General features: G+C 42.3%; 1 protein-coding gene and 1 long non-coding RNA gene across 4 annotated transcripts in view; one reads left to right on the plus strand and one right to left on the minus strand.

Moving 5' to 3' along the window:
• Positions 1-21,956, plus strand: part of adgra1b (adhesion G protein-coupled receptor A1b) — a 116,830-nt gene that overhangs the window by 67,077 nt on the left and 27,797 nt on the right. For all 3 annotated transcript variants that reach the window (XM_076975211.1, XM_076975213.1, XM_076975212.1), the window contains 2 exons: positions 12,103-12,310; positions 12,971-13,179. In XM_076975211.1, coding sequence (XP_076831326.1) covers positions 12,103-12,310; positions 12,971-13,179 — 417 coding nt within the window. The remainder of the gene's footprint in view (positions 1-12,102; positions 12,311-12,970; positions 13,180-21,956) is intronic.
• The window catches only part of LOC143476845 (uncharacterized), a 65,460-nt gene continuing 46,478 nt past the window's right edge, over positions 2,975-21,956 (minus strand). Inside the window, exon 4 of the long non-coding RNA XR_013121400.1 lies at positions 2,975-4,751. This is a non-coding gene — a long non-coding RNA (uncharacterized LOC143476845). The remainder of the gene's footprint in view (positions 4,752-21,956) is intronic.

The following is a 21,956-nucleotide window of genomic DNA, read 5'->3' on the forward strand; positions in this document are numbered from 1 at the left end:
ATTTGCTGGTTATAGGCCGTGTGGTACCATATGAATTGGATGTAGCGTGCTCAGTTACTTGTTATGTGTTCTGCCCTTCTGAACCCTTGTGGTTGCTCATACATGGACAGCTGGTCCAAGGTCTTTGCAGGTCTGTCCTGCTGCTGTGTTTGCCCAGAGCCAGAATCAGCAATTTGGGGTATTCTTGAAAAATGGCAAAAAGAATTAGTCTGTACTGTTGAAATGCTCTTTTCCTTTGAATTCCTGCTTGGCTTTTCCATTGAATGTTTTGCAGGCATTATGAGAGCAAACATATGGATGAGATATTGTTGGATTTAGAAAAAAGTCATTAAAATAGGTGTAAATGCATCCTGTTCCATCCTGTATTTCTGCCTGTACCTTTCTGTGAGTGCCTACTGATTTGCAGTCAGTAAAAAACTATAATCCTGAGAATGAACACTTGATTTTCCCAAATAAATCTAGCATGTTGAAAACATATAACTTGAAGTACATAACCAAAACAAAAACCAAAATGCACTAGCCAAAATATGTTTAACTGAACTCAAATTATGTCCATTGCTTGCTTTAAAAAAATTAATAAATAAAAGTCTATTTTAAGAACACTGGACTGTGGGATGAGTACATTGCTCCATCCGTAAAACACACAATACATAATACACATGTGCACATACACATACACTCTCTCTCTCTCTCTCTCTCTCTCTGTCTCACACACACACACACACACACACACACACACTCGCACACACACACACACACACACACACACACACACACACACACACACACACATACATTAATCCAAGCCCCCAGGGAAGCACTTGTCCTGAGCAGAGTAAAATTTCCATTTATGCTGACACGAGACCAATGATTTGTCCTTGGACTGAAATGGCAGAAAGGCGAGGCATATTTCCTCAATAGAAGCTACGTTTGATGTCATTTCCCAGACAGTGACAAAAATGCTGCAGGTGCTGTTTCACGCAGTGGAAGTCGGTCCTGTGCATGGCACAGACCCAAAGCTTGCCACCACCAGCCTATGCCAGGGTGAAACCAGGCGGGTCTCGGTAGTCTCTGAGGAGTCGACATCGGTGTTAATCTGTGGAGAGTGGTGTTTCTCCTCTGGCCTTCACTGTGTGGCCCTCTGCTTGACCCTGCGGGGCTGCGGATTTCATTTCAGAATTTCCAGAATGGTTCTGTGGTATTTCAAAATGATAATTTTAACATTATACTGTTAATAAGTGGAAGGTGAAAAGAAATATTCCGTTGAGCATAATCAGAATAATCTCTGCTTAAAAATAACATCATTTCTCTTCATCTTATTTTGGTAACAGACTTTTTCTTATCTACTTAAGGATTCTATTCTTGAGTGTATACCAATTTCGCTGAGAGATCTTTTTCTCTTTTCTGCATCTTTGCTGCCTGCTTCTCTATCTCTGTGCTCTCTCAGCTCTCTCACTCTCTGTTCTATCTGTCTCTGCTATCTCTCTGTGTCTCTGTACTTTCTATCTCTCTGTGCTCTATGCTCTTTCTCTGTCTCTGTGCTCTCTCTCTCTGTCTCTGTGCTCTCTCTCTGTCTCTATGTCTCTCTGTCTCTGTGCTCTCTTTCTCTGTGCTCTCTCTCTGTCTCTGCTCTCTGTCTCTGTGTGTCTTTCTCTGTCTGCTCTCTTTCTCTGTGCTCTCTCTCTGTGTTTCTGTGCTCTCTCTCTGTGTCGCTGTGCTCTCTCTCTGTCTCTGTGCTCTCTCTTTCTCTCTCCATCTCTGTGCTCCCCACCACCTCTCTCTCTTTATGTTCTTTCTCTTTGCTTTTTCAATGTTGTCTTTCCGCTTGGCCTGTGTGCTAATAGCAGAAGCAGGTAGGAATGAGTTCCATTGTCTTCAGTAGTTCTGAATGAGAGCAGCTGCAGGAGGCAAATATCAGTGTTGCTCCCTGCAGAGGTCATATGGGGCCACGGCAGACCAGCAGTGTGAAGACTGCAAGGGCCGCCATTATTAAAATGAACTTTTTATCATTCCTCTCTTGCATTCCATTAGAGCTGTTGTACAAGGTTACCCAGAGAACACTCAAAAAGCCATTGATTCATTTTTTCGAGTTCTCCAAAAAGTTCTACAGATAGTGTTTTTAATAGACGACTGAGAGAAATCCTGTGTAGTTTTTCAATGTGCAGCAGTACCAGTCAGTCTTGGCAATTCAAGTTCAACAGATTTTTTTTTACCAACTTATAATGTCACATTTAAGTTGTGCTAAGAAGTATATTTAGATACAATAGAAATAAAAATTCTCATAGCAAAAGGGAAACACCAGAATGTGTGTGTGTGACAGGTCCTAGATCTCGCAGTGTAACAGTAAATGACACTGGCAATCACTGAAGCTGAAAGTTTTAATAAAGAGAATAACAAGACCAAGGGCATAACAAACAACCAGGACCTGGACGTTCACAGGCAGGACCAAGGTGCAGACACATGGGGAGGCATCAGGCTTGGCCACAACATCACAAACACAAGGGCGCACACTAAATTACACGCACTAGTGACGGCTAAACGAGGCTCTGACGGGCGGGAGGCACGCCAGACTTTACGTGGCCTGTAAGCGCCCCCGGCATCCCCCCTGGCGTCCCCCCCGGCGTCTCCCCCGGGGCTCTGGAGGCCACGGCTCTAGGCGGGGTCACTGGAAAACTGTGTGCTGTGAGTGTGATGTTGTCGCTCTGGGCATGACGTGTAACTGGTCTTCCACTCAGCTGGAGTTTCTCACATGAGCTTCTCACACTTTCAAGGCTCTTTTCATTATTCAGGGTTCTGTATGGTTAGATAGCACAGAAAACAGTTTTCATATCTTATGGTATGGTAAGGAAAGGTAAGAGTATAAAGAAATATAATATAATATGATATAATATAATATTAAAAAATGTAATAGAGACCTAAGACCTAAGATCTAAAATTGGTCTCTGAAAATTGAGAGCCGAGTTAGTTTGTTCTCTCTCTCTCCCCCCCCTCTCTCTCTATCTCTCTCTCTCTATCTCTCTCCATCTCCTCTTCATATATGGCTTCATTGTGTCCTCCACATGTCTGGCTGAGGAACAGCTCAGTATGGCAGTAATGTGGTCTTTGGCTCTCTCCCAGTGAGGAATGAACGTCTATCAAAATACCATCTAGTGCTGTAACTTGAGGAAAACAGGCAAAACACGAGTGTTTATAGATGTGTCTCTAGAGCTGCTGGACTTCCTTCATCAATCTACCAACATAACGTACAAGGACCAACCCTGAGAACCCATGTCAACACTACCTACAAACCGGATTCCAAAAAAGTTGGGACACTAAACAAATTGTGAATAAAAACTGAATGCAAAGATAGAACATAGATGACATATCAAAAGTTTAATCTGAGTAAATGTAACATTTTAAAAAATGTTGGAAAAATATGTTGATTCATGATCTAAATCAGCACAATGACTAACCAAATCACTGCTTCCAAAATTCACTTAAACTAACCCTGTACCAAAATACTGAAGAGAAAGGAAGTGTGCAGACAACTCTAATGTGCGTAAATGCTTTGATAAATATAATTTTGATAAATTTGCATTACATCTGATACATTTAAATATGTTCATTTGTTTTAAAAGTAAACATGTATCACAGTGTAGAATATACAGGTGCAGAGTGTAATAACAGTAATAGTAGGAATATTAGGTAGTTTAGATATTTGAGCAGAGTTGCTTTATTTAGGCTTTTTCATGAGGAAAATCACGGGAATACTATTGAAATAGATGGAAATACTAAATCTAAAGTCAGCGAAAAATAAGGAGACTAGGAATTGGAAGACCTATCAGGTCTAGCCATTAAGTAAGTGTGTAATAATGTAGTCATTACTGTACAGTTATTTATGATGGCCAAAGTAGGACAACACATTAAATTAACACCTGCAGTGTGTCTTAACACAAATGAACACTATTAGCATAGACTTAACATTGAGGATTATGCTGTAATCATGCCTGATGGAAGCTATAAGTGTGAATGAACTCACTACTGAGGGTTATCTCCACTTCAGCGATGAATATTTAGATATTGATTAGGAGCAGGCGTGGTGGAGGTCGGAGTGCAGCTGTGGCATCTTCTCACAGTCTCCAGGAGAAGCTGGAGAAACTTAAGTGTTGTTCTGTAGTGCAGGTTCCCCAGTAGAACATCATGCTGTACATGCCTCTAAGTAGTCTTTACAAGAATTCTGTAGAGATCTACCAGGCCCGGTTCCACCTGCGCTAGCAGGCCCGCTGCAGGGGATAGCGTGTTGTTATACAAGAGATTCAAGTGATGCTGGTTGAAAGAACGGAAAGCAAAAGTGGCCTTGATTCACCTTGAAATTCGGCAAAACTCGAGAGACTTTCCGAGGCCTAGAAATGAGTTGTGGGAGATCTGTAATTCCACTTTATCAGTAGGACAGTTCTCAGGCAACTTTTCATTAAAACACAGGAGTTGTGCTCGCTGCATTTCAGATGCCATCGCACATGACGGTTCTTCTAGGAACAACAGATTTGTCACCATGGCACTCCCAGGAGAGGAAAAAGAAGGAATATCATTTTTCTGTGAGCAGCAGCCTTGGCAGGATCCTGTGGCTGTGGAGGGAGAGTCAGAGGCCCGGCTGCCTTTTGACGTTTGGCCTCTGCCTATATTAAACGAGCGGGCATACTGCACAGTGGCATGATGAATGCGCTGTGGCGCCCGTGCGGAGTTTGTCATCGTCAGCCGCCGCGTTTGTCATCCTGTGAAGGGAAGGACCACAAAGTGATTAGGTGCCAGAGAGAGGAATGGCTCAGCGAGAATTAGCAAGACGATGGATGTCCGTAAATACCAGACACGGAGGCCTATTTCCTTAAAGACTCTCTCGATAGCCAATTCATTTTCCACAAAAAAAAAGCGGCTTGTCTTGAGAGGTCGGTTTGGAATCCACTAGAACTCTGTGCTTTTTTTTTATGGGAAATGATGAGAATCATCAATAACACGAACGTGGACCCGGGTTTTGTGGAGGCTTATCTTGGACCAGTAGGAACCTCAGATCCACACAGGCCAGCATGTGGTGTGCTGTGTGTACTTGAGTCATTCTGTGAGTGTTTCCAGGTTCAGAGCTCCTGTGCATGTGCACACTGCAGCAGAATGAAGCCAATCATGAGGCACAGATGCGTCTGCAGCCTTCAGAAGTGACTGGATCCCTGGGTCCACTCCCTGTCCGCCAGGCTAAACGGGCTAAGTGAGAAACAGCTCTCCTGCACAGTGTTATCATATTCTGAATCGAATCAAGCCCACCGTGTTTGGGCTTCTGTGTGTGTAAAGTCCAATATGAGCCAAGCTTATATTATGTTTCATGAACAACTTTATGAAGTCTTCTGCAACACTTCAGTTCTTGTATGTTCCAGTGTGTTACTAAAGGCAGCAGGTCCAATGACCTTTGACCGTTATGGCATGAATACGGTCTAAAAGCTGTAAAGCAGAGTCCATTGGAGACACGTGATGTACATTTCCAAATAATGTACTCTCACAGAGCCAACTGTGCGTGTGGTTTAGTAAATGTGTGACCTGACTACAACAGGAAAGCTTAGAAAAATAAAGGGTAGCTTGCTACGCTAGAGCTAGCAGAACGGCCTTCATAACCTGCTTTTTACAGAAGCTGCATTTCATTGACATTTCATCATGGTTAGGTTGAGGTTAATGTTAGAATTAGTTTGAGTGTGTGTGTGTGTGTGTGTGTGTGTGTGTGTGTGTGTGTGTGTGTGTGTGTGTGTGTGTGTGTGTGTGTGTGTGTGTGTGTGTGTGTGTGTGTGAGGCAGGGGTTGTGTTTTTTTTAAGCCTCAGCAGGTGAAATGTAGCATGAGTTATTCTGCACACATTATTCAAAGGAATAGATGAAAGCCATCTGGCTGGTTATATGGAAGAAGAAAGGAGGCAGTAAGTTGTACCTTTTGGGGGCACCGTAGTTGTTTAATTTAATTACAGGAGTCTATTTAACAGAATCTACCTTTTGCCAGCTATTGGGCCGATTCCAGTCATGTGGCTCTGCAGGTCCAGTTGATTCTGAAGTCAAAGCTAGTAACAATAATTGTTGTAGAAAGACTCAGGGTTTTAAATTAGATTACAGATTACAGATTTAAATATAATCTGTATAACCTATAATAACCTAATAATAACCTAAATATCACAGGTTTTTGATTTTATTCTAAATGAATGGAATGAAGAGGTGACAACTATGTGGCTGTTGCTCATATGGTAAAATTTAGTTTCACTTAAATAAAGCTTTTTTTGTGGAGTCTAAAATATGGATTAGGCTAATGTGAATGTCTCTATCAGACCGGTGTTATATGTATAAAAGTGTGACAGAAGACTGTGTTTATGTGTGTGCATGTGTGTACATGTGTGTGCGTGTGTATGTAGCTACACATAGGTAAAATTCACATAGGTGAATTTTATGAATTTACTGTTATAGTTGTAACCCAGCTGTTGCCTTGTAGTTTATTTGGCCCCTGCTATTGCAGTCGTCACTGTTCAGGTTTAGTCCAGAGAGGTCTGGATGTTGGGGGAATCTCAGGTCAGCAGTGACACGTAATCTTGGCATGGCTGCACTGGGCATGTGTGTGAGAAGCAGGTTTTACCTGCACGTGGAGGCACCATGTGCTGCATCACTTTATGCTGCATCACGCTTTGACCGAGATGAAAGGAAGAACAAGGGTAATGTGAAGGTTAGCAACATCTTCCAATGCATTCTGGGTATGTTTCTGTCTGTGTGTTGTGTGTGTCTCTCTCTCTCTGTGTGTGTGTGTGTGTGTGTGTGTGTGTGTGTGTGTGTGTGTGTGTGTGTTCTCTATAACACAATGTTAAGCAGAAAAGCAAATGCTAATGCTGATGCTGGGAAGACACTTTTTCTGGTCTTCGTGGACATAGTGTGTGTGAGAGAGGGAGAGAAAGAAAGAGAGAGAGAGCACTGCACTTCAGTGGCTTGTGATCAGATTAGGTATAGAAACATTGCAATCAGTGGGTCAGGGCAAAAAAGAATGGAAAACACAGGCACAGATACACTGTCTCAGAATAATCCCACTTTTGGTTGATATTTGTTGAATAAAAGTGTTCGGTTTCTGTTACAACTTCATGTGCTCTCAGAGGGGAAGGATGAAAAAAACATTCAGAAGAGGAGAAGGAAACTGTAGACTGTGTAAATTGATGGTAGAGGAGGCTTCCTTAAATATCTGTGGGATCATCCATCCTTTGGAATCAGTAGGTTCTTCTGGAGACCATCTCTCACATGCTGTTCTTTTTCAGGCTTCTAGTCATAATTAGGAGTTTAAATGAATGGATCTTTGCACCACTGCAGCACAGGACCTCCATAAGGAACAGTAGGCCCGAATCACGACGACCAGCACCTCACGTGTTTTTTTATGTTTTGGTTATTGCTTCCTGTGGCTAACAGACATTTGCATATGTAGCTTTTTCATGTTTGGTGTTCTAAAAAATAACCCTGCAGTGTTTATCAGTCAGTAGCTGTTGGGTAAATAAGTGGATTTGTTATGCATTTTAACCTGTAACCTCACACTCATTGTTGCTCATTTAGTCAACACATTGTTCTATTGCACCACTGAGCCTCCTTTATTTCAAACACATGTACAATCTCAGTCGAGTACTCGCAGAGTCCAGGACCAAAATTATTATATGGAGAAAGATGATTGGACCTGACAGTTGGCTTAAAAGATGCTAAATATACAGTTCTGTTTTCAATTACTCCTGGCAACAGAGATCCGATTTAGTCTGGAATAATGCTGCCTCTCCAAACAGCTTACAGGGGTATCTCTCTCTCTCTCTCTCTCTCTCTCTCTCTCTCTCTCTCTCAACTACTTTTACTAAGCTTGGTGACAGATGGTTTACATTTACCCTATTGTATTACATTCCCTTCAAATCTACTGTTTACAAGCTTGTGCATTAATGATAAAAAGATTTCACTGACTGCTATTGAGAGGTTGACAGCAGGCTTGTGTTGATCGTTTACAATGTGGTGCAGTACAATAATTCTAATACATAAGCACTATCTAGCACATTAGGCCCTGAGACACTGGTGTCCTTGGAAGCTAGCAGAGGTCTGTGAGTTGTCCTTTACTGATGAGTATTATACAGCTCTATATAGTCTTTCTTGTGGTCTGGGGTTTGTGACATAATGTATAGATTTCTATACATTATACAAATGAGTCTAAATTATTACGAATAATAGATATGAGAGGTAATGTTGATTTCTCAGCTTGGATATTGAGAACCATTTTTTTACAGTTCTGCTTGGATCAGAATACTAATTTGCATTTCAATCTATTATATTGATTCCTGAATGTGCCATAATGGTGAGGAAGGGACATTTAGGAAGCTATAAACGATGTGTAAGGAATACCCATCATGCTGGGGAGAATTCATCTGAGGGCACATACCCTGATCTTTCCAGCTATCTCAAGGCTATATCACTACTGCGGGAAGTAATTCAGTCATGGTCATTTAAAAAATGTAAATTAGATAAAGTCTTCAGTTCAGCTGAATATATCCATATGCATTTTAATGTTTAATCAATTCATTACATACTAGTTTATTCATGCATGTTTTTTTCTTTCAATACTTTAATTTTAAAATGTAATAATTTATATGATTAACATAATTTAGATGTTAATTAAGCAAATAGGTTTGCAATTGTTAACCAATTAGAATAAATTCAAATGATTGGGATTGGAATCAAATTGCCCATTCACTGGTCAATAAAACCTTTGTCCTCATCAAAGAGAATTTAGCAATTTCTTGATTTTAAAGGTTTAGATGAGAGTAGGGAATGCAATGGATTACAAAGTTGTAGAATGTGGCCTGCAGCTTTGAAACTGTAGTATCTTTATCTCTTACATTTATTCATAATGTATGCACATGGAAAACATATAAAGGTTAAGATGATTTTATGAAATGAGGAAGGCTCAGCCTGAGTTTCATATGTGAGACAAAGCCACAATTCAGATAATTAATCATTGCAGAACTCTTTGCTAAACCCAAAATCCTATCACTGAAAATGTGCTTCTTCTGGAGGGACAGTTAGGCTGAGAGTCCTCTGAATATACACATGACCAGAGTTCTGATGCCCAGAGCAAAGTTCCAAATGCAACCTCAAGTGACTCACATTCACAGTGAAGTCCCGCACATGCTCGAATACCAACTGTCTCAGCCTGTGACCTACTGAGACACACTACTCAGATAATTAAAAAATGCATGCCAGTATGTGCCAGGGACCTGCATGACCACCCTTAAATAAATCATCTTCGCTGAAATGCAGAAAGGTAAGGGCGAATGTTATTCCTGTGTGTGTGTTCTTGGAGGGGCCTTTACAAACCTCAGAAACATTTGGAAAAGTTCTGCTGTGCATAGACTTGTACAGGCTCTCACTTACACACATAGGCCTACACATAAACACACACACACAAATACATACATGATGCATGCCACATCTCCATGGTGGATGGAAATCGATGATTTCTCAAGTGTGAGTCAGTTCACAGTGTCGTAGGCAAGAAAGCCATCTTATAAAGGGATCCGGTCTCCCTTACAGACAAGCAGGGGCGCAGATGGCACTGGGGACGGGGGGGGACATGTCCCCTCCAGATTTATATTGACCCCATCCGAAATCTAGCATCTACAAGCATAAACGTATATATTGTACAGCTTGGTCCCCCTCACTTCAGAATTTCCATCTGCGCCGATGCAGACAAGGTTGTAAAAACTGAGGCTGAGGTTAAGTACCACGTTGTTTTCCCTGTGAAAGCCCTTATTTGAGCGTAATCCTCCATGCAGGTACACTGTCAGGACTTTGGCTGTGATGACAAGGGGACATAAGAGCACTCAGGCCCCATTTACCATATAAGAAAGATGCTACTCTCAGCACTCTGCTACATTCGTGTAGTAGTTTGAAGCTTTATACCAGCAGAGGAAGACAGAGGATTTGGTTTTATCTTGGTAAAATTGTGGCCTTTCTTCATTGGTGTTATGAAGGAGGTGTGTCACTGTGGTGCGATCCTTTGTGGTGCGTTGTCCAGCTGGGACAATATTTATGTTGCACTATTCAAGATTTAAACTTACACACAGTCATGAAACCATTTTTGTGAGTATTACCATTAAAGAAGCTCTCAAGGACACTGGTTTAACAGTCTGTCTCTGCTGCTTGCCTCTGCCAAGCCTCTGCATTATAAAAACCATATATTTACTTCTCCTTTAAAATACCCCACCGCCAGTTAGTTCTGTGTGTGATAGTGCCCACTCCCCTGATTCAATTACTGAAGATGTTATTTCTATTTTGAAGTTCATTTCTTCATCTGTTGGCTCAGTGTTTACCAACAGAAGAAAGTTTAAGCATGATTCATTAATAATCACTACTGCCATTGAGAAGACAACAGTTTACTAATGTTAGAACCTCTGCCTTGATCTGGGTTGGTATTGAGCTGGTACAGTACTCTGCTTCGAGATCTGGAGAAGGAGTGTGCTCTCCACTGTAACTATGAGTCAGAACTCAAAGACATGGAAATGTGTTGACAGCACTGCCTGGTTTTTTGAATGAAACATCTCACAGCTCTCTCAGTTACCACACAGAACACAGCACACCCCAGCCTCCATCATCCCCACAGAACACACCACACCCCAGCCTCCATCATCCCCACAGAACACAGCACACCCCAGCCTCCACCATCCCCACAGAACACAACACACCCCAGCCTCCACCATCCCCACAGAACACAGCACACCCCAGCCTCCACCATCCCCACAGAACACAGCACACCCCAGCCTCCACCATCCCCACCCACAGAACACACCACACCCCAGCCTCCACCATCCCCACCCACAGAACACACCACACCCCAGCCTCCATCATCCCCACAGAACACACCACACCCCAGCCTCCACCATCCCCACAGAACACACCACACCCCAGCCTCCATCATCCCCACAGAACACACCACACCCCAGCCTCCATCATCCCCACAGAACACACCACACCCCAGCCTCCATCATCCCCACAGAACACACCACACCCCAGCCTCCATCATCCCCACAGAACACACCACACCCCAGCCTCCATCATCCCCACAGAACACACCACACCCCAGCCTCCATCATCCCCACAGAACACACCACACCCCAGCCTCCATCATCCCCACAGAACACAGCACACACCAGCCTCCACCATCCCCACAGAACACACCACACCCCAGCCTCTACCATCCCCACCCACAGAACACACCACACCCCAGCCTCCACCATCCCCACAGAACACAGCACACCCCAGCCTCCACCATCCCCACCCACAGAACACACCACACCCCAGCCTCCACCACCACTACACACCTAGTTATGAATCTACTGAATGCTGCCCTGACCTCAGCACAAGTCTTAATATTGAATTACCTCTGTTAAATCCAAACCTCCCAAAGTTACAAGCATTACAATCAACTTATTTAACGCTTCTAGCCAGTACACATGTAAATGATTTATCTCACATTTTTCACATTTTTTTAAATCACTAATTTGATCATTAACACCTGTCTTGTCTAGGTAATGTTTGTGGCTGGACTTAGTATGTTATGTGTGCATGACATTTGTTTTATCATGTTTTGGTATCTTTTGAGTTTACATGGTGACATAACACTCCCTTGCCTTAGGCCCACATGACCTACTTTGCAAGTCATATAACGGCATGTCATGCAAACAACATGTTTATAAACGATCGTCCATGTCTTGGACGTGCTCTGAGTCTAAACGACAGGGCCAGGCCGATTGTCTCTTTAAATGACTGCTTGATGTGCGGTGTTGCTCCAGCCTAGCGATGGTAAGAACCATTTTCACCGCTGCGGCAGACAGCTTGATTAAGCACGCGCTCGCGAGCGCTTTAACAGGAGCCGGATAACTTAACCTTATGCTCAGAAGGTTACCCGTTCTGCATGGGAGCTGTCTGTCATCGAAAAAACGTACAATTAGTAAAAAATGTTTGTAGTTTGAAATCTTTGCACCTCGTCTGGCGAATGGCACTATTTAATATCTACTCTCCCCTTTTTATTCCATCCGCAGAACACAGCGGCTGTCGCCTCGATCCATTTCCCGCTGGCGGGCACTCCTAGCGTCTCTGCGTTGCAATCTGTTGATAAGTCGGCTTGCAAGCTGCAGTTTATTGTCTTTCGCAATGGGAAACTCTTTCCTTGCACAGGGAATTCGTCAGACCTTGCAGATGACGGCAAACGGAGGAGTGTTTCGACACCAGTTGCTTTCATCAAATTAGGTAAGGGCAAAATTCGTATAATTTGTTTTGCGCGGTCTTTGACTTAAACTACGCAGGAAGTAATTGGTTTTTAAATAGGAAATATGTTAGCTGGCTTGTTGGACAGCAGCTTTAGGTGTAATTCCTGTTTTCCTTTTGAAATGTTGGATAATAAGTAGATCACAGAGGACACCATTAAAATGAAGACAGAAGCGGCTTTGCATGTTGCATCATTAAAACATGTCTTGAATTATTTAATATCTTTATTGCATGCCAATGGAAAGTCTCTAATTTTCATAACGTTCACACGAAACCTTACAGTTATCATACTATTCGTTGTGTGGTGAAATGTAACATGCAATGTGATCTGTCGGTCTTCATGATGACGAGTAAGCAACCCTTTGTTGCAGGAGTATTAAAAGCAAATTTGCCCTAATGTGTTTTTTTTATTTCTCTGTGTGTGTGTGTGTGTGTGTGTGTGTGTGTGTGTGTGTGCACGCGTGCGTGCGTGTGTGTCTGTCAGTCTGTCTGCCTTGTGTTGTGAGAGTATGAGGGCATGTGCATGTGCGTATGAGTGCGCATTTATGTGCGCGAGGTTGGATACGCACTCAGAATACAGCGTTGTGGCACTTAAGGACTTTGTGCTCGTGCGCCTTGATGCAATGTGTTGCATTTCTGTAGATGGGTGCAGCCTGAGGAGCACCGTTCAGCCCGTGACCATCGCCCTCAGGCACCTCGCGCTGGGTGTAGACCCCACCGCAGCCTACTGGGATTTCGACCTGTTAGATGGACATGGTGGCTGGCGGGCAGACGGTTGCCACATAACAGGCTCCGCGGGCAACACGACCACTATTCATTGCACACATCACAAGAACTTCGCTGTGCTAATGGTAAGTGTGTGCGTGCGTTCATTCTGTTGTACTAATATCACACTGCTGGGTAGAATTGTCCCGCCCCACTGCTGACTGAGAGAATCCAGCACGTGCGTTCCAAAAGCATGCAGAAAGTAAAGGATCTTAAAATGCCTCTTGAAAATCAAGCGGGGGAAACAGATCAGTGCCGAACCCCATTAAAGTCGGAAGGATAACCATGTAATGAAAAATATCTGTCCATGGAACTGTGGGAAAGTTCTTTGCTGCCCACGTCTCCTGTTGTGATTCACGGGATCCAAATCGATGCGATTCTTAAAAGCACGAGCGCCTCGTCAGTAGGCAGTTCGCCCGCGAGCGCGAGTGGATCACTAATTGGCTGCAACCTCGCCGACTGAAACATGCTGGCGTAAAGAACAACCGCGGTGCCTCCATGCCTCTGTCACTCCCAAGTTGGACTTATGGTCGAGTCGCGCTTTTTTGGGTACCTTGGACTGCGGACACTCCACATAAAATTGATTTCATGAGGATAATAGCAATAGCGCAATGGCATCGTTTCTCTCAGTCGCCCCGTAGTGCTGTCGCACCTCGTCCGCTTTTGGACGAGCTGAAATCCTCCGGATGTTTACCGACGACTGGGACTCCATAGACTGGGAGGTTAGTCATTTGTAGTGCATGCCAGCGACGTTTCTGTGGTTTCTTGACATGTTTTTGATGACCGATTTAGGACATTTATGAAGCATTTTTGGAGCGGGGAATTTTGAAGCACTTAAAACCGCTATTTTTCTGTGACTGCTCTATTGGAAAGACAGACTATTGAAATTTCTTAGCGAAAGGACAGCGGTTAAAGCAACTATGTGAGCGTTGAACGTGTGCACGGCATACCAAGCTGTTGTCAGATCGAGCGCAGGTGTCAGTGTGTCATTGCTTGGGGCTCCGACAATACGTGTATTTAATATCCATTCTTTGGGAAGATGGATGTGTTTTCCTTCGCTTAGAGGCGCGCCGTAATACGTATCTTATCGTGCGGCTATCAGCATAAGACCAAAGTGATACGGTGATGCAATTTAGTAAATGGAAGTGACAGCAGCAATTTATTTGAGAGGCTCGTCGAAGGGAAGGAAATGTTTCTGAAGTGTTATACGCATTGCATCGGGAAGGATGATATTCTTTATTCGAGAATATCTTTGTCTATATATATATATATATATATATATATATATATATATATATATATATATATATATATATATATATATATATATATATATATATGTGTGTGTGTGTGTGTGCGCGCGAGCGCGCGCGCGTGTGCGTATGGACGTGCGTGCGTGCGCACAGTATAGTGCGTTTGCTAATGCAGTCACCACACCCGCAGTCCTTGCTCTGCGCAGTGCCCAAGAAAAAAACATTTTTCGCGACACCACGTTATTTCTCTCTTCTTTAATTTTACACTTGTGCTGAATTCGGAGAGTTTGGTGTCAGGAATAGGCTTCTAAACCTGTTGCTTTAGCTCATCGCCGAAGCATCATACGTCCGTCTTGTGTTTTTCCCGTGTTCACATCAGGAGTGCTCCTCTGTTGTATTCTTATTTTAGCGCCATGAAATAACGTATCTTTATTTTCCTTTATTAAAATAACCTTTATATTTATATATTTCGCGGCATCTATTTTTTGAAGATTCTAGAGACAGCCGCCTTCTAACAGCTTGTCGTTTTTTTAACAACTTAAAATCATTTATTCATTACCTACTACTATTTATTCATTATCTACCACCTATTTTCAACATAAAATAAATGTAACAATGCCTCTTTTATTTCCCATACTGTGGCACAATAAATTTTTTTATGTTTTGTCTTTGGGGGATCATTTTAAAAACAATATCTTTTGAATGATGAGAACACTTCAGTGTTATTGAGCATATAAGTATGGCATAGGGAAAGCATTTTTTATTGAAAGCATCTGTACATCCTTCTCAACAATCTGGCTAGCATCTAATCAGTCATAATGATTAGTCTTAAACAGGGCAGGGAATCAACGCATGCATGTCACGCTGCTGTTAACCAGGAAGAAAGCCGGCATCTTGCTCATCTTGCTCCTTACCTATAGTCTAATTTAAACCACGCAGGCACCGGTTGTGTGAGAGACAGTTAAATGGGAGGTCTGTCAGGTTCCAGGTCCAGATGGGGGAGTGTGTGGAGGCGGATGAGGACAGCATGTCTTAGTTTTGCTGATGTTGTGGTGTCTACCTGTCCTTCACCTTGACTACACCCCCACCCACAGAGACAAGAAGCACACAGTCCTGCCATCTCCCTCACCTGCTGATCACTACAGATAGGAAGTTTCTTATTAATTTTAAAATTCTAATGCAGTGAGTCTGTATTGATCACAATTTATCTGATGGAAAAGGTCTAAGGGAGACAGGCAGCTGAAGTGTACAGCTTTGGTATATAAAACCACACATACATCATTAGCTCGAGTTTCATATGCGCTGCATAAACACCATTTTAGTGCTGATATTTGGATGATGGTATGCTCCAACTTTAGGGAAAGGTTTAAACTTTATGGTGCTTTGATTTTATAACACTACTTAAGTACTTAAGCATCTTCACTGTGGCAGACTTTCAGAACCATGGACAGCTCCAAAAGCTCTGGTCTCCAACCAGACTGCATCCCCCCTCTGTTACAGCAGTTGTACTGGGCAGGAGATAGAGGCTGAGTCACTCTCCTCCAGTGCTTCGGGAGGAGTGGCCCTCTCCATCACCATGACAAGGCCTTGCTTTGCTCTGTCTCTAACGTATGCTTATATGTTTCCTCTTCATGTCTTTAGAGAAGAGCAAAAGCTTTGGGCTTTTAAAGGAAAAGCATCTCTGTATGAAAAGGACCAGTCTGTCGCCTTTAAAAGCCAGGACAGAAACTCGCTGTCTTATAAGCATCTCAGAGTGACGTGCGGGTGAGGCGTCTGATCAACAGCCGGTCGACACATGTCTGTCTGAGTTTATTAGCAGAGAAATACTAAATATGAGTGGTGTGCATTTAAGTGGGTGTAGACTGGGCTACTGGATGAAAGTCTGTGTCATATAGAGCTCTGTTTTGTCAGTCTAGCTAAAAGCAGATCAATCATCCGTTGAATCATTGCCCATGATCTATGTATCCTAGTTCCAATTAAAACAGATGTTAAAAGTGTGTTATGTAGAAGTACAACCGTAACTAAAAGATCTATATGATCTGTAAGATATACATTTATTTGTAAATGCCCAGATATGTTGCAATCCTGTATTAGCTAGTTTTTATCACAGCATCTGGCTCAGGGGTAATGAACAAACAAAATGAAGATCTCTTTTCTCATCTGACTGCCTGTCTCTCTGTTTGTTCCTTCATGTGTTTGAGCGTGAGGTGTTGGATTTTACCAACACTAGACATTAATTCCAATATATATATCCAAGCATATCTGAACAAGGTCCCTGGTTGACGAAATGATTGATGATCAAATATGTATTGTAAATTTTGAGTTAATATGCTTGTCTAATGTTTTTACATTGTTGTAACTTTGTAGCTTTTCCATACAACAAAGGGGGCTACCCTGTTCTCTCTTTCCCCATGGGGCTGTTTGTAGGGTAATAATGCCTCGTTCAGTTTGCAACAGCCACTGGGCTGTTTGTGGGGTAATAATGGTGAGTTCACTGGACGCTGCTGTAAATGTGGAAAGTAATATCTGTCACCTGATGTAGTGCCAATAATGTGTCTTGTGGTGCAGAGTTTTCCCACTAAATAATGAGCTCTGACTCTTCTACTTGTCATCATTAATTTGCCAGGTGTACACACACAGACACACACATACACATACACACACATTGACATTCTCTCATACACACATTGACATTCTGACATACACACACAGACACACGCATACACACACATTGACATTTTCTCATACACACATAGATACACACATACACACACATACACACACACTGACATTATATCAGACACACATACACACAGACACAGATAGACAGGCACAAACACACACACACACACGCACACACACACACACACACACACACACACACACACACACACACACACAATTTTGCCTTGCTATAGTCAGCAAATACTATTAGAAATGTCCTTACCCTTACATAATATATTTGAAGTGATTTGCTCTGCTGTTTTGTATCTATTGTTATTCACATCTCTGATGTTTCTTTAAGCAGCTTAAATATTAGTTTATTGCAGTTGCTAAGACCCAAAATGTGGTACTTATAGCACAATTTTGGAAACCACTAACTCATGTAGCCTATCTATTTACCTTGTGGACTAAAGTACATTCTCTGCCTTACACTCATTTAGCAATTCTAAAACACAGTTCCCTACATTAGACAACATTCAAAACATGTGACAACATGTGTTTCTTCTGGAAAAAACTGCTGTACCCACTTTCTAAAATCCAAACTCAGTCCTCACTGGTTAAAACACTAGATTTATAGAAGCTACAAGTTGGAAATCTTAATTTGCACAACAATGGAGCCCAATATTGCCGCTAATACTTCGATAATGTCGAAGAAGAGGACAAGAATAAGGAAGAGTACAAGCAACCATAACAGATAAGATCAGAGCTACTCTGGTTGGCCATGTGATAAACCATGCGCTGAGATTCCTGGAGGCTGGTGGTTAGGGAACTGGTTTTGTGACCGGAGGGTCGTGGGCTCAATTCCCAGGCCTCAGGCCATGACTGAGGTGCCCTTGAGCAAGGCACTTAACCCCAACTGCTCCCTGGGTGCTGGACTAGGGCTGCCCACCACTCTGGGCACGTGTGCACCCCAACCTCCCTGGTGATCACTGGAGGGTGTGTGTGTGTGTGTGTGTGTGTGTTCTCACTACACAGATGGGTAAATCTGGAGGATAAATTTCGATTGGGGTGAAAATCACAATTGACAAATATGGCACATTTACAAAAGGACACCATGCCATTGTCAGAGACCTTGGCAGCGTGGTCGCAACATCACAATGTGTGCAGCCATTTGCAGAATTGTGGTGTTCATCATCACGCCACTCTTGGCATGATACCTACAACACTGTACGCATCATCACCTTCCCCAGCATGCTCACTCTCCATCACTAAGGGCATGAACCAGAACAGCCTGGCTTTGTTGTAGCCTGGGACAACGTAGTGAATTGTTGTGCGTTCACCTCCACCATACTCTCCATTTCTATTGAGTTCTTTTTGGCATGGTCGCCAACCCCACCGTACATTCAGCAAATCCATTCAGCAGGCGATGGAGGAAGCTTGTGTTGGCACTGATGAGGGGGCGTGCCAGTAGAGGATACATCACCCAACAAGGTCCTCCCCCTGCTGATTTGCCAGAGCGTACATCACCTGTGATGTTGATGAGATCTTGTGGCCAGACGCAAATGTGAAATGGGATGCACCCTAATTTTGTATTCTGGAGTTGCGAGCCTATTTTGTTGATTTGTTTTGTTGTTGATGATTTTTATAGTTTTTGTTATCCATGCTTTTACAGTATGTACAGTACATGTTGCTGTAGTGTTCATGCAAAACCAAAATAAACCTTCCGCTTTTAATTGTGTTTCACTTTATGGTGTAAATGACCTGAATATTTGTGAATACACATGTATACGTGAGTACTATGATATACATTTGCAGTAAACTACACACTGAACACTCAAAAAATACATGTAGTTGTGTCGCCAGGGGCGATGGGGAAATGGGGCAGACGCATATGCTGAGAAGATTTTTTTTTAGGGGTTTTTGAGGGCAAATTCACTAACAGAGTCAGGGTCACGGTCCAAGGTCACAAAGCCAACACGAATATCCATAGTAACAAACAAAAGTGAAACTAGGCAGAAAAAACAACATAAACTGGAAATAACTCACAGACAAACAACAAGAAAGATTTCAACACTGACTACCAGCTAGATGGAAACAAGTAATAATCAGCGCCAAACAACACAAAGAGGGTTCACGGTAAGAGTTTCTGAATGAGTGTAAGAACAGGGTTCACTGTAAGAGTTTCTGAATGATGTAAGAACAGGGTTCACTGTAAGAGTTTCTGAATGAGTGTAAGAACAGGGTATACTGTAAGAGTTTCTGAATGAGTGTAAGAACAGGGTTTACTCTAAGAGTTTCTGAATGTGTGTAAGAACAGGGTTTACTGTAAGAGTTTCTGAATGAGTGTAAGAACAGGGTTCACTGTAAGAGTTTCTGAATGAGTGTAAGAACAGGGTTTACTCTAAGAGTTTCTGAATGAGTGTAAGAACAGGGTTCATTATAAGAGTTTCTGAATGAGTGTAAGAACAGGGTTCACTGTAAGAGTTTCTGAATGAGTGTAAGAACAGGGTTCATTATAAGAGTTTCTGAATGAGTGTAAGAACAGGGTTCATTATAAGAGTTTCTGAATGAGTGTAAGAACAGGGTTCATTATAAGAGTTTCTGAATGAGTGTAAGAACAGGGTTCATTATAAGAGTTTCTGAATGAGTGTAAGAACAGGGTTCATTATAAGAGTTTCTGAATGAGTGTAAGAACAGGGTTCATTATAAGAGTTTCTGAATGAGTGTAAGAACAGGGTATACTGTAAGAGTTTCTGAATGAGTGTAAGAACAGGGTTCATTGTAAGAGTTTCTGAATGAGTGTAAGAACAGGGTTCATTATAAGAGTTTCTGAATGAGTGTAAGAACAGGGTTCATTATAAGAGTTTCTGAATGAGTGTAAGAACAGGGTTCACTGTAAGAGTTTCTGAATGAGTGTAAGAACAGGGTTCATTATAAGAGTTTCTGAATGAGTGTAAGAACAGGGTTCACTATAAGGGTTTCTGAATGAGTGTAAGAGTGCAAGACAGAGAATGTGCTCAAGATTTAATGCACCAGGTAAACATATAAGCTACATGGGTTAGTGTTTTCAAAAATTGTGCTATAAGGACCACTTTTGGGGTCTTAGCAGCTGCAAAAAGCTGTAAGCTGACTAACAATGGAAAGAACTAGAAACAGGCGGGAATGATAATGATGGGGTGAGGTTACAAATGGCATGAGAGTGGCCGGAGACACGAGAAACTAAATCATAGACACATGGAAACCAAAATTTGTCAAATCAGTGTGTTGTTGTCATATAGGAAGGACTGTTCATCTGATATGTGGTGTGTAGAGTTTGAATGCAAAAATAAGGTTTTGGCAAATGTGAGATGTTTTGTGTGTTGTGTGTGTGGTATTGGCTGCTGTGTGTTAAGTTTTGACAAAAGGAAACGTACTTTCAGAAATTGGACCTCAGCAACTGCAAAAAACTGTACCGTACCAGTTCCACTTCTTAAAGTAAGTGTGTGTGTGTGTGTGTGTGTGGGAGGGGGTGCAGACTGACACTTTGTGAGTGTATCTCTGCAATTAATGTTATCTTTTAATATGGTATGGTACTGTAGGTGTCGATTATATGAGGGTGCAGACAGACCTTGCGGTTCAAAGGAACCAAGAGCTTTTCCAGCAGGCATGTTTAAACTCAAAAGCCTGTGGAAAATCATTGTTCTGTTCTCACCTGGAATTCAGTAGCTATCTTGCTTGCTGTAATATTAGTGAAATTATTCTAGTTTATCTGTATATAATATCAAGTTAAAATACAAGTTAATTCTCTCTTACCGTTAAGCCACAGGTCCTATAAGAGTATTCTATATACCGGTACCTATAAGACAGAGTATTGGGTTCCCTAATACTCTAGTCCTAATACTCCTAATCTGCTGCAGTTTGTTATGGTGTGGTGATGACCATGTGTTTTGTTTTTGCATTGGTAACTGAATATTTAGATCTTACAAAGTTGCAAAGTTGTATTGTTTTTTTGTTTTATTAATGCAGCAATGGTCCCTTTATATATGTGTAGGATTTGTTGATGACAGACTATATTAGTTTCTGACTGCATGGTATGATATGGGTTTGGCATGTTACAGAGATTACTGGAGATATAGGTTATGCTGCAGAGATGACTAGATTATGATGACTTTGTGGTGATGACTATGGGTTATAGTGGTGCCAATGAGTTATGTCATAACTGTATTGCCAGTGCAGACCACTGCTGCAGTGTCAGTGGGGAGTTTGGTCTGGAGTAGATGGGAGGCCTTTGTAGGAGGGAGATGACAGAAGAAGAGTGTGAGAGGGAAGGTGGAATGGAGGAAACAGAGGTGTGAAGTTTAGTTGTGGAGGAAAAGAGAGGAGTTAGGGGATATAAATATGGGAGATAGGGAGGGGTTAGGGGATATAAATATGGGAGATAGGGAGGGGTTAGGGGGTATAAATATGGGAGATAGGGAGGGGTTAGGGGGTATAAATATGGTAGATAGGGAGGAGTTAGGGGATATAAATATGGGAGATAGGGAGGGGTTAGGGGGTATAAATATGGTAGATAGGGAGGAGTTAGGGGATATAAATATGGGAGATAGGGAGGGGTTAGGGGGTATAAATATGGTAGATAGGGAGGAGTTAGGGGATATAAATATGGGAGATAGGGAGGGGATAGGGGGTATAAATATGGTAGATAGGGAGGGGTTAGGGGGTATAAATATGGGAGGTAGGGAGGAGTTAGGGGATATAAATATGGGAGATAGGGAGGGGATAGGGGGTATAAATATGGTAGATAGGGAGGGGTTAGGGGGTATAAATATGGGAGATAGGGAGGAGTTAGGGGATATAAATATGACAGGTAGGGAGGGGTTAGGGGGTATAAATATGGGAGATAGGGAGGAGTTAGGGGATATAAATATGGGAGATAGGGAGGGGATAGGGGGTATAAATATGGGAGA

The sequence above is a fragment of the Brachyhypopomus gauderio genome, chromosome 15, assembly GCF_052324685.1.
Source record: "Brachyhypopomus gauderio isolate BG-103 chromosome 15, BGAUD_0.2, whole genome shotgun sequence".
Classification (NCBI taxonomy): Eukaryota; Metazoa; Chordata; class Actinopteri; order Gymnotiformes; family Hypopomidae; genus Brachyhypopomus; species Brachyhypopomus gauderio.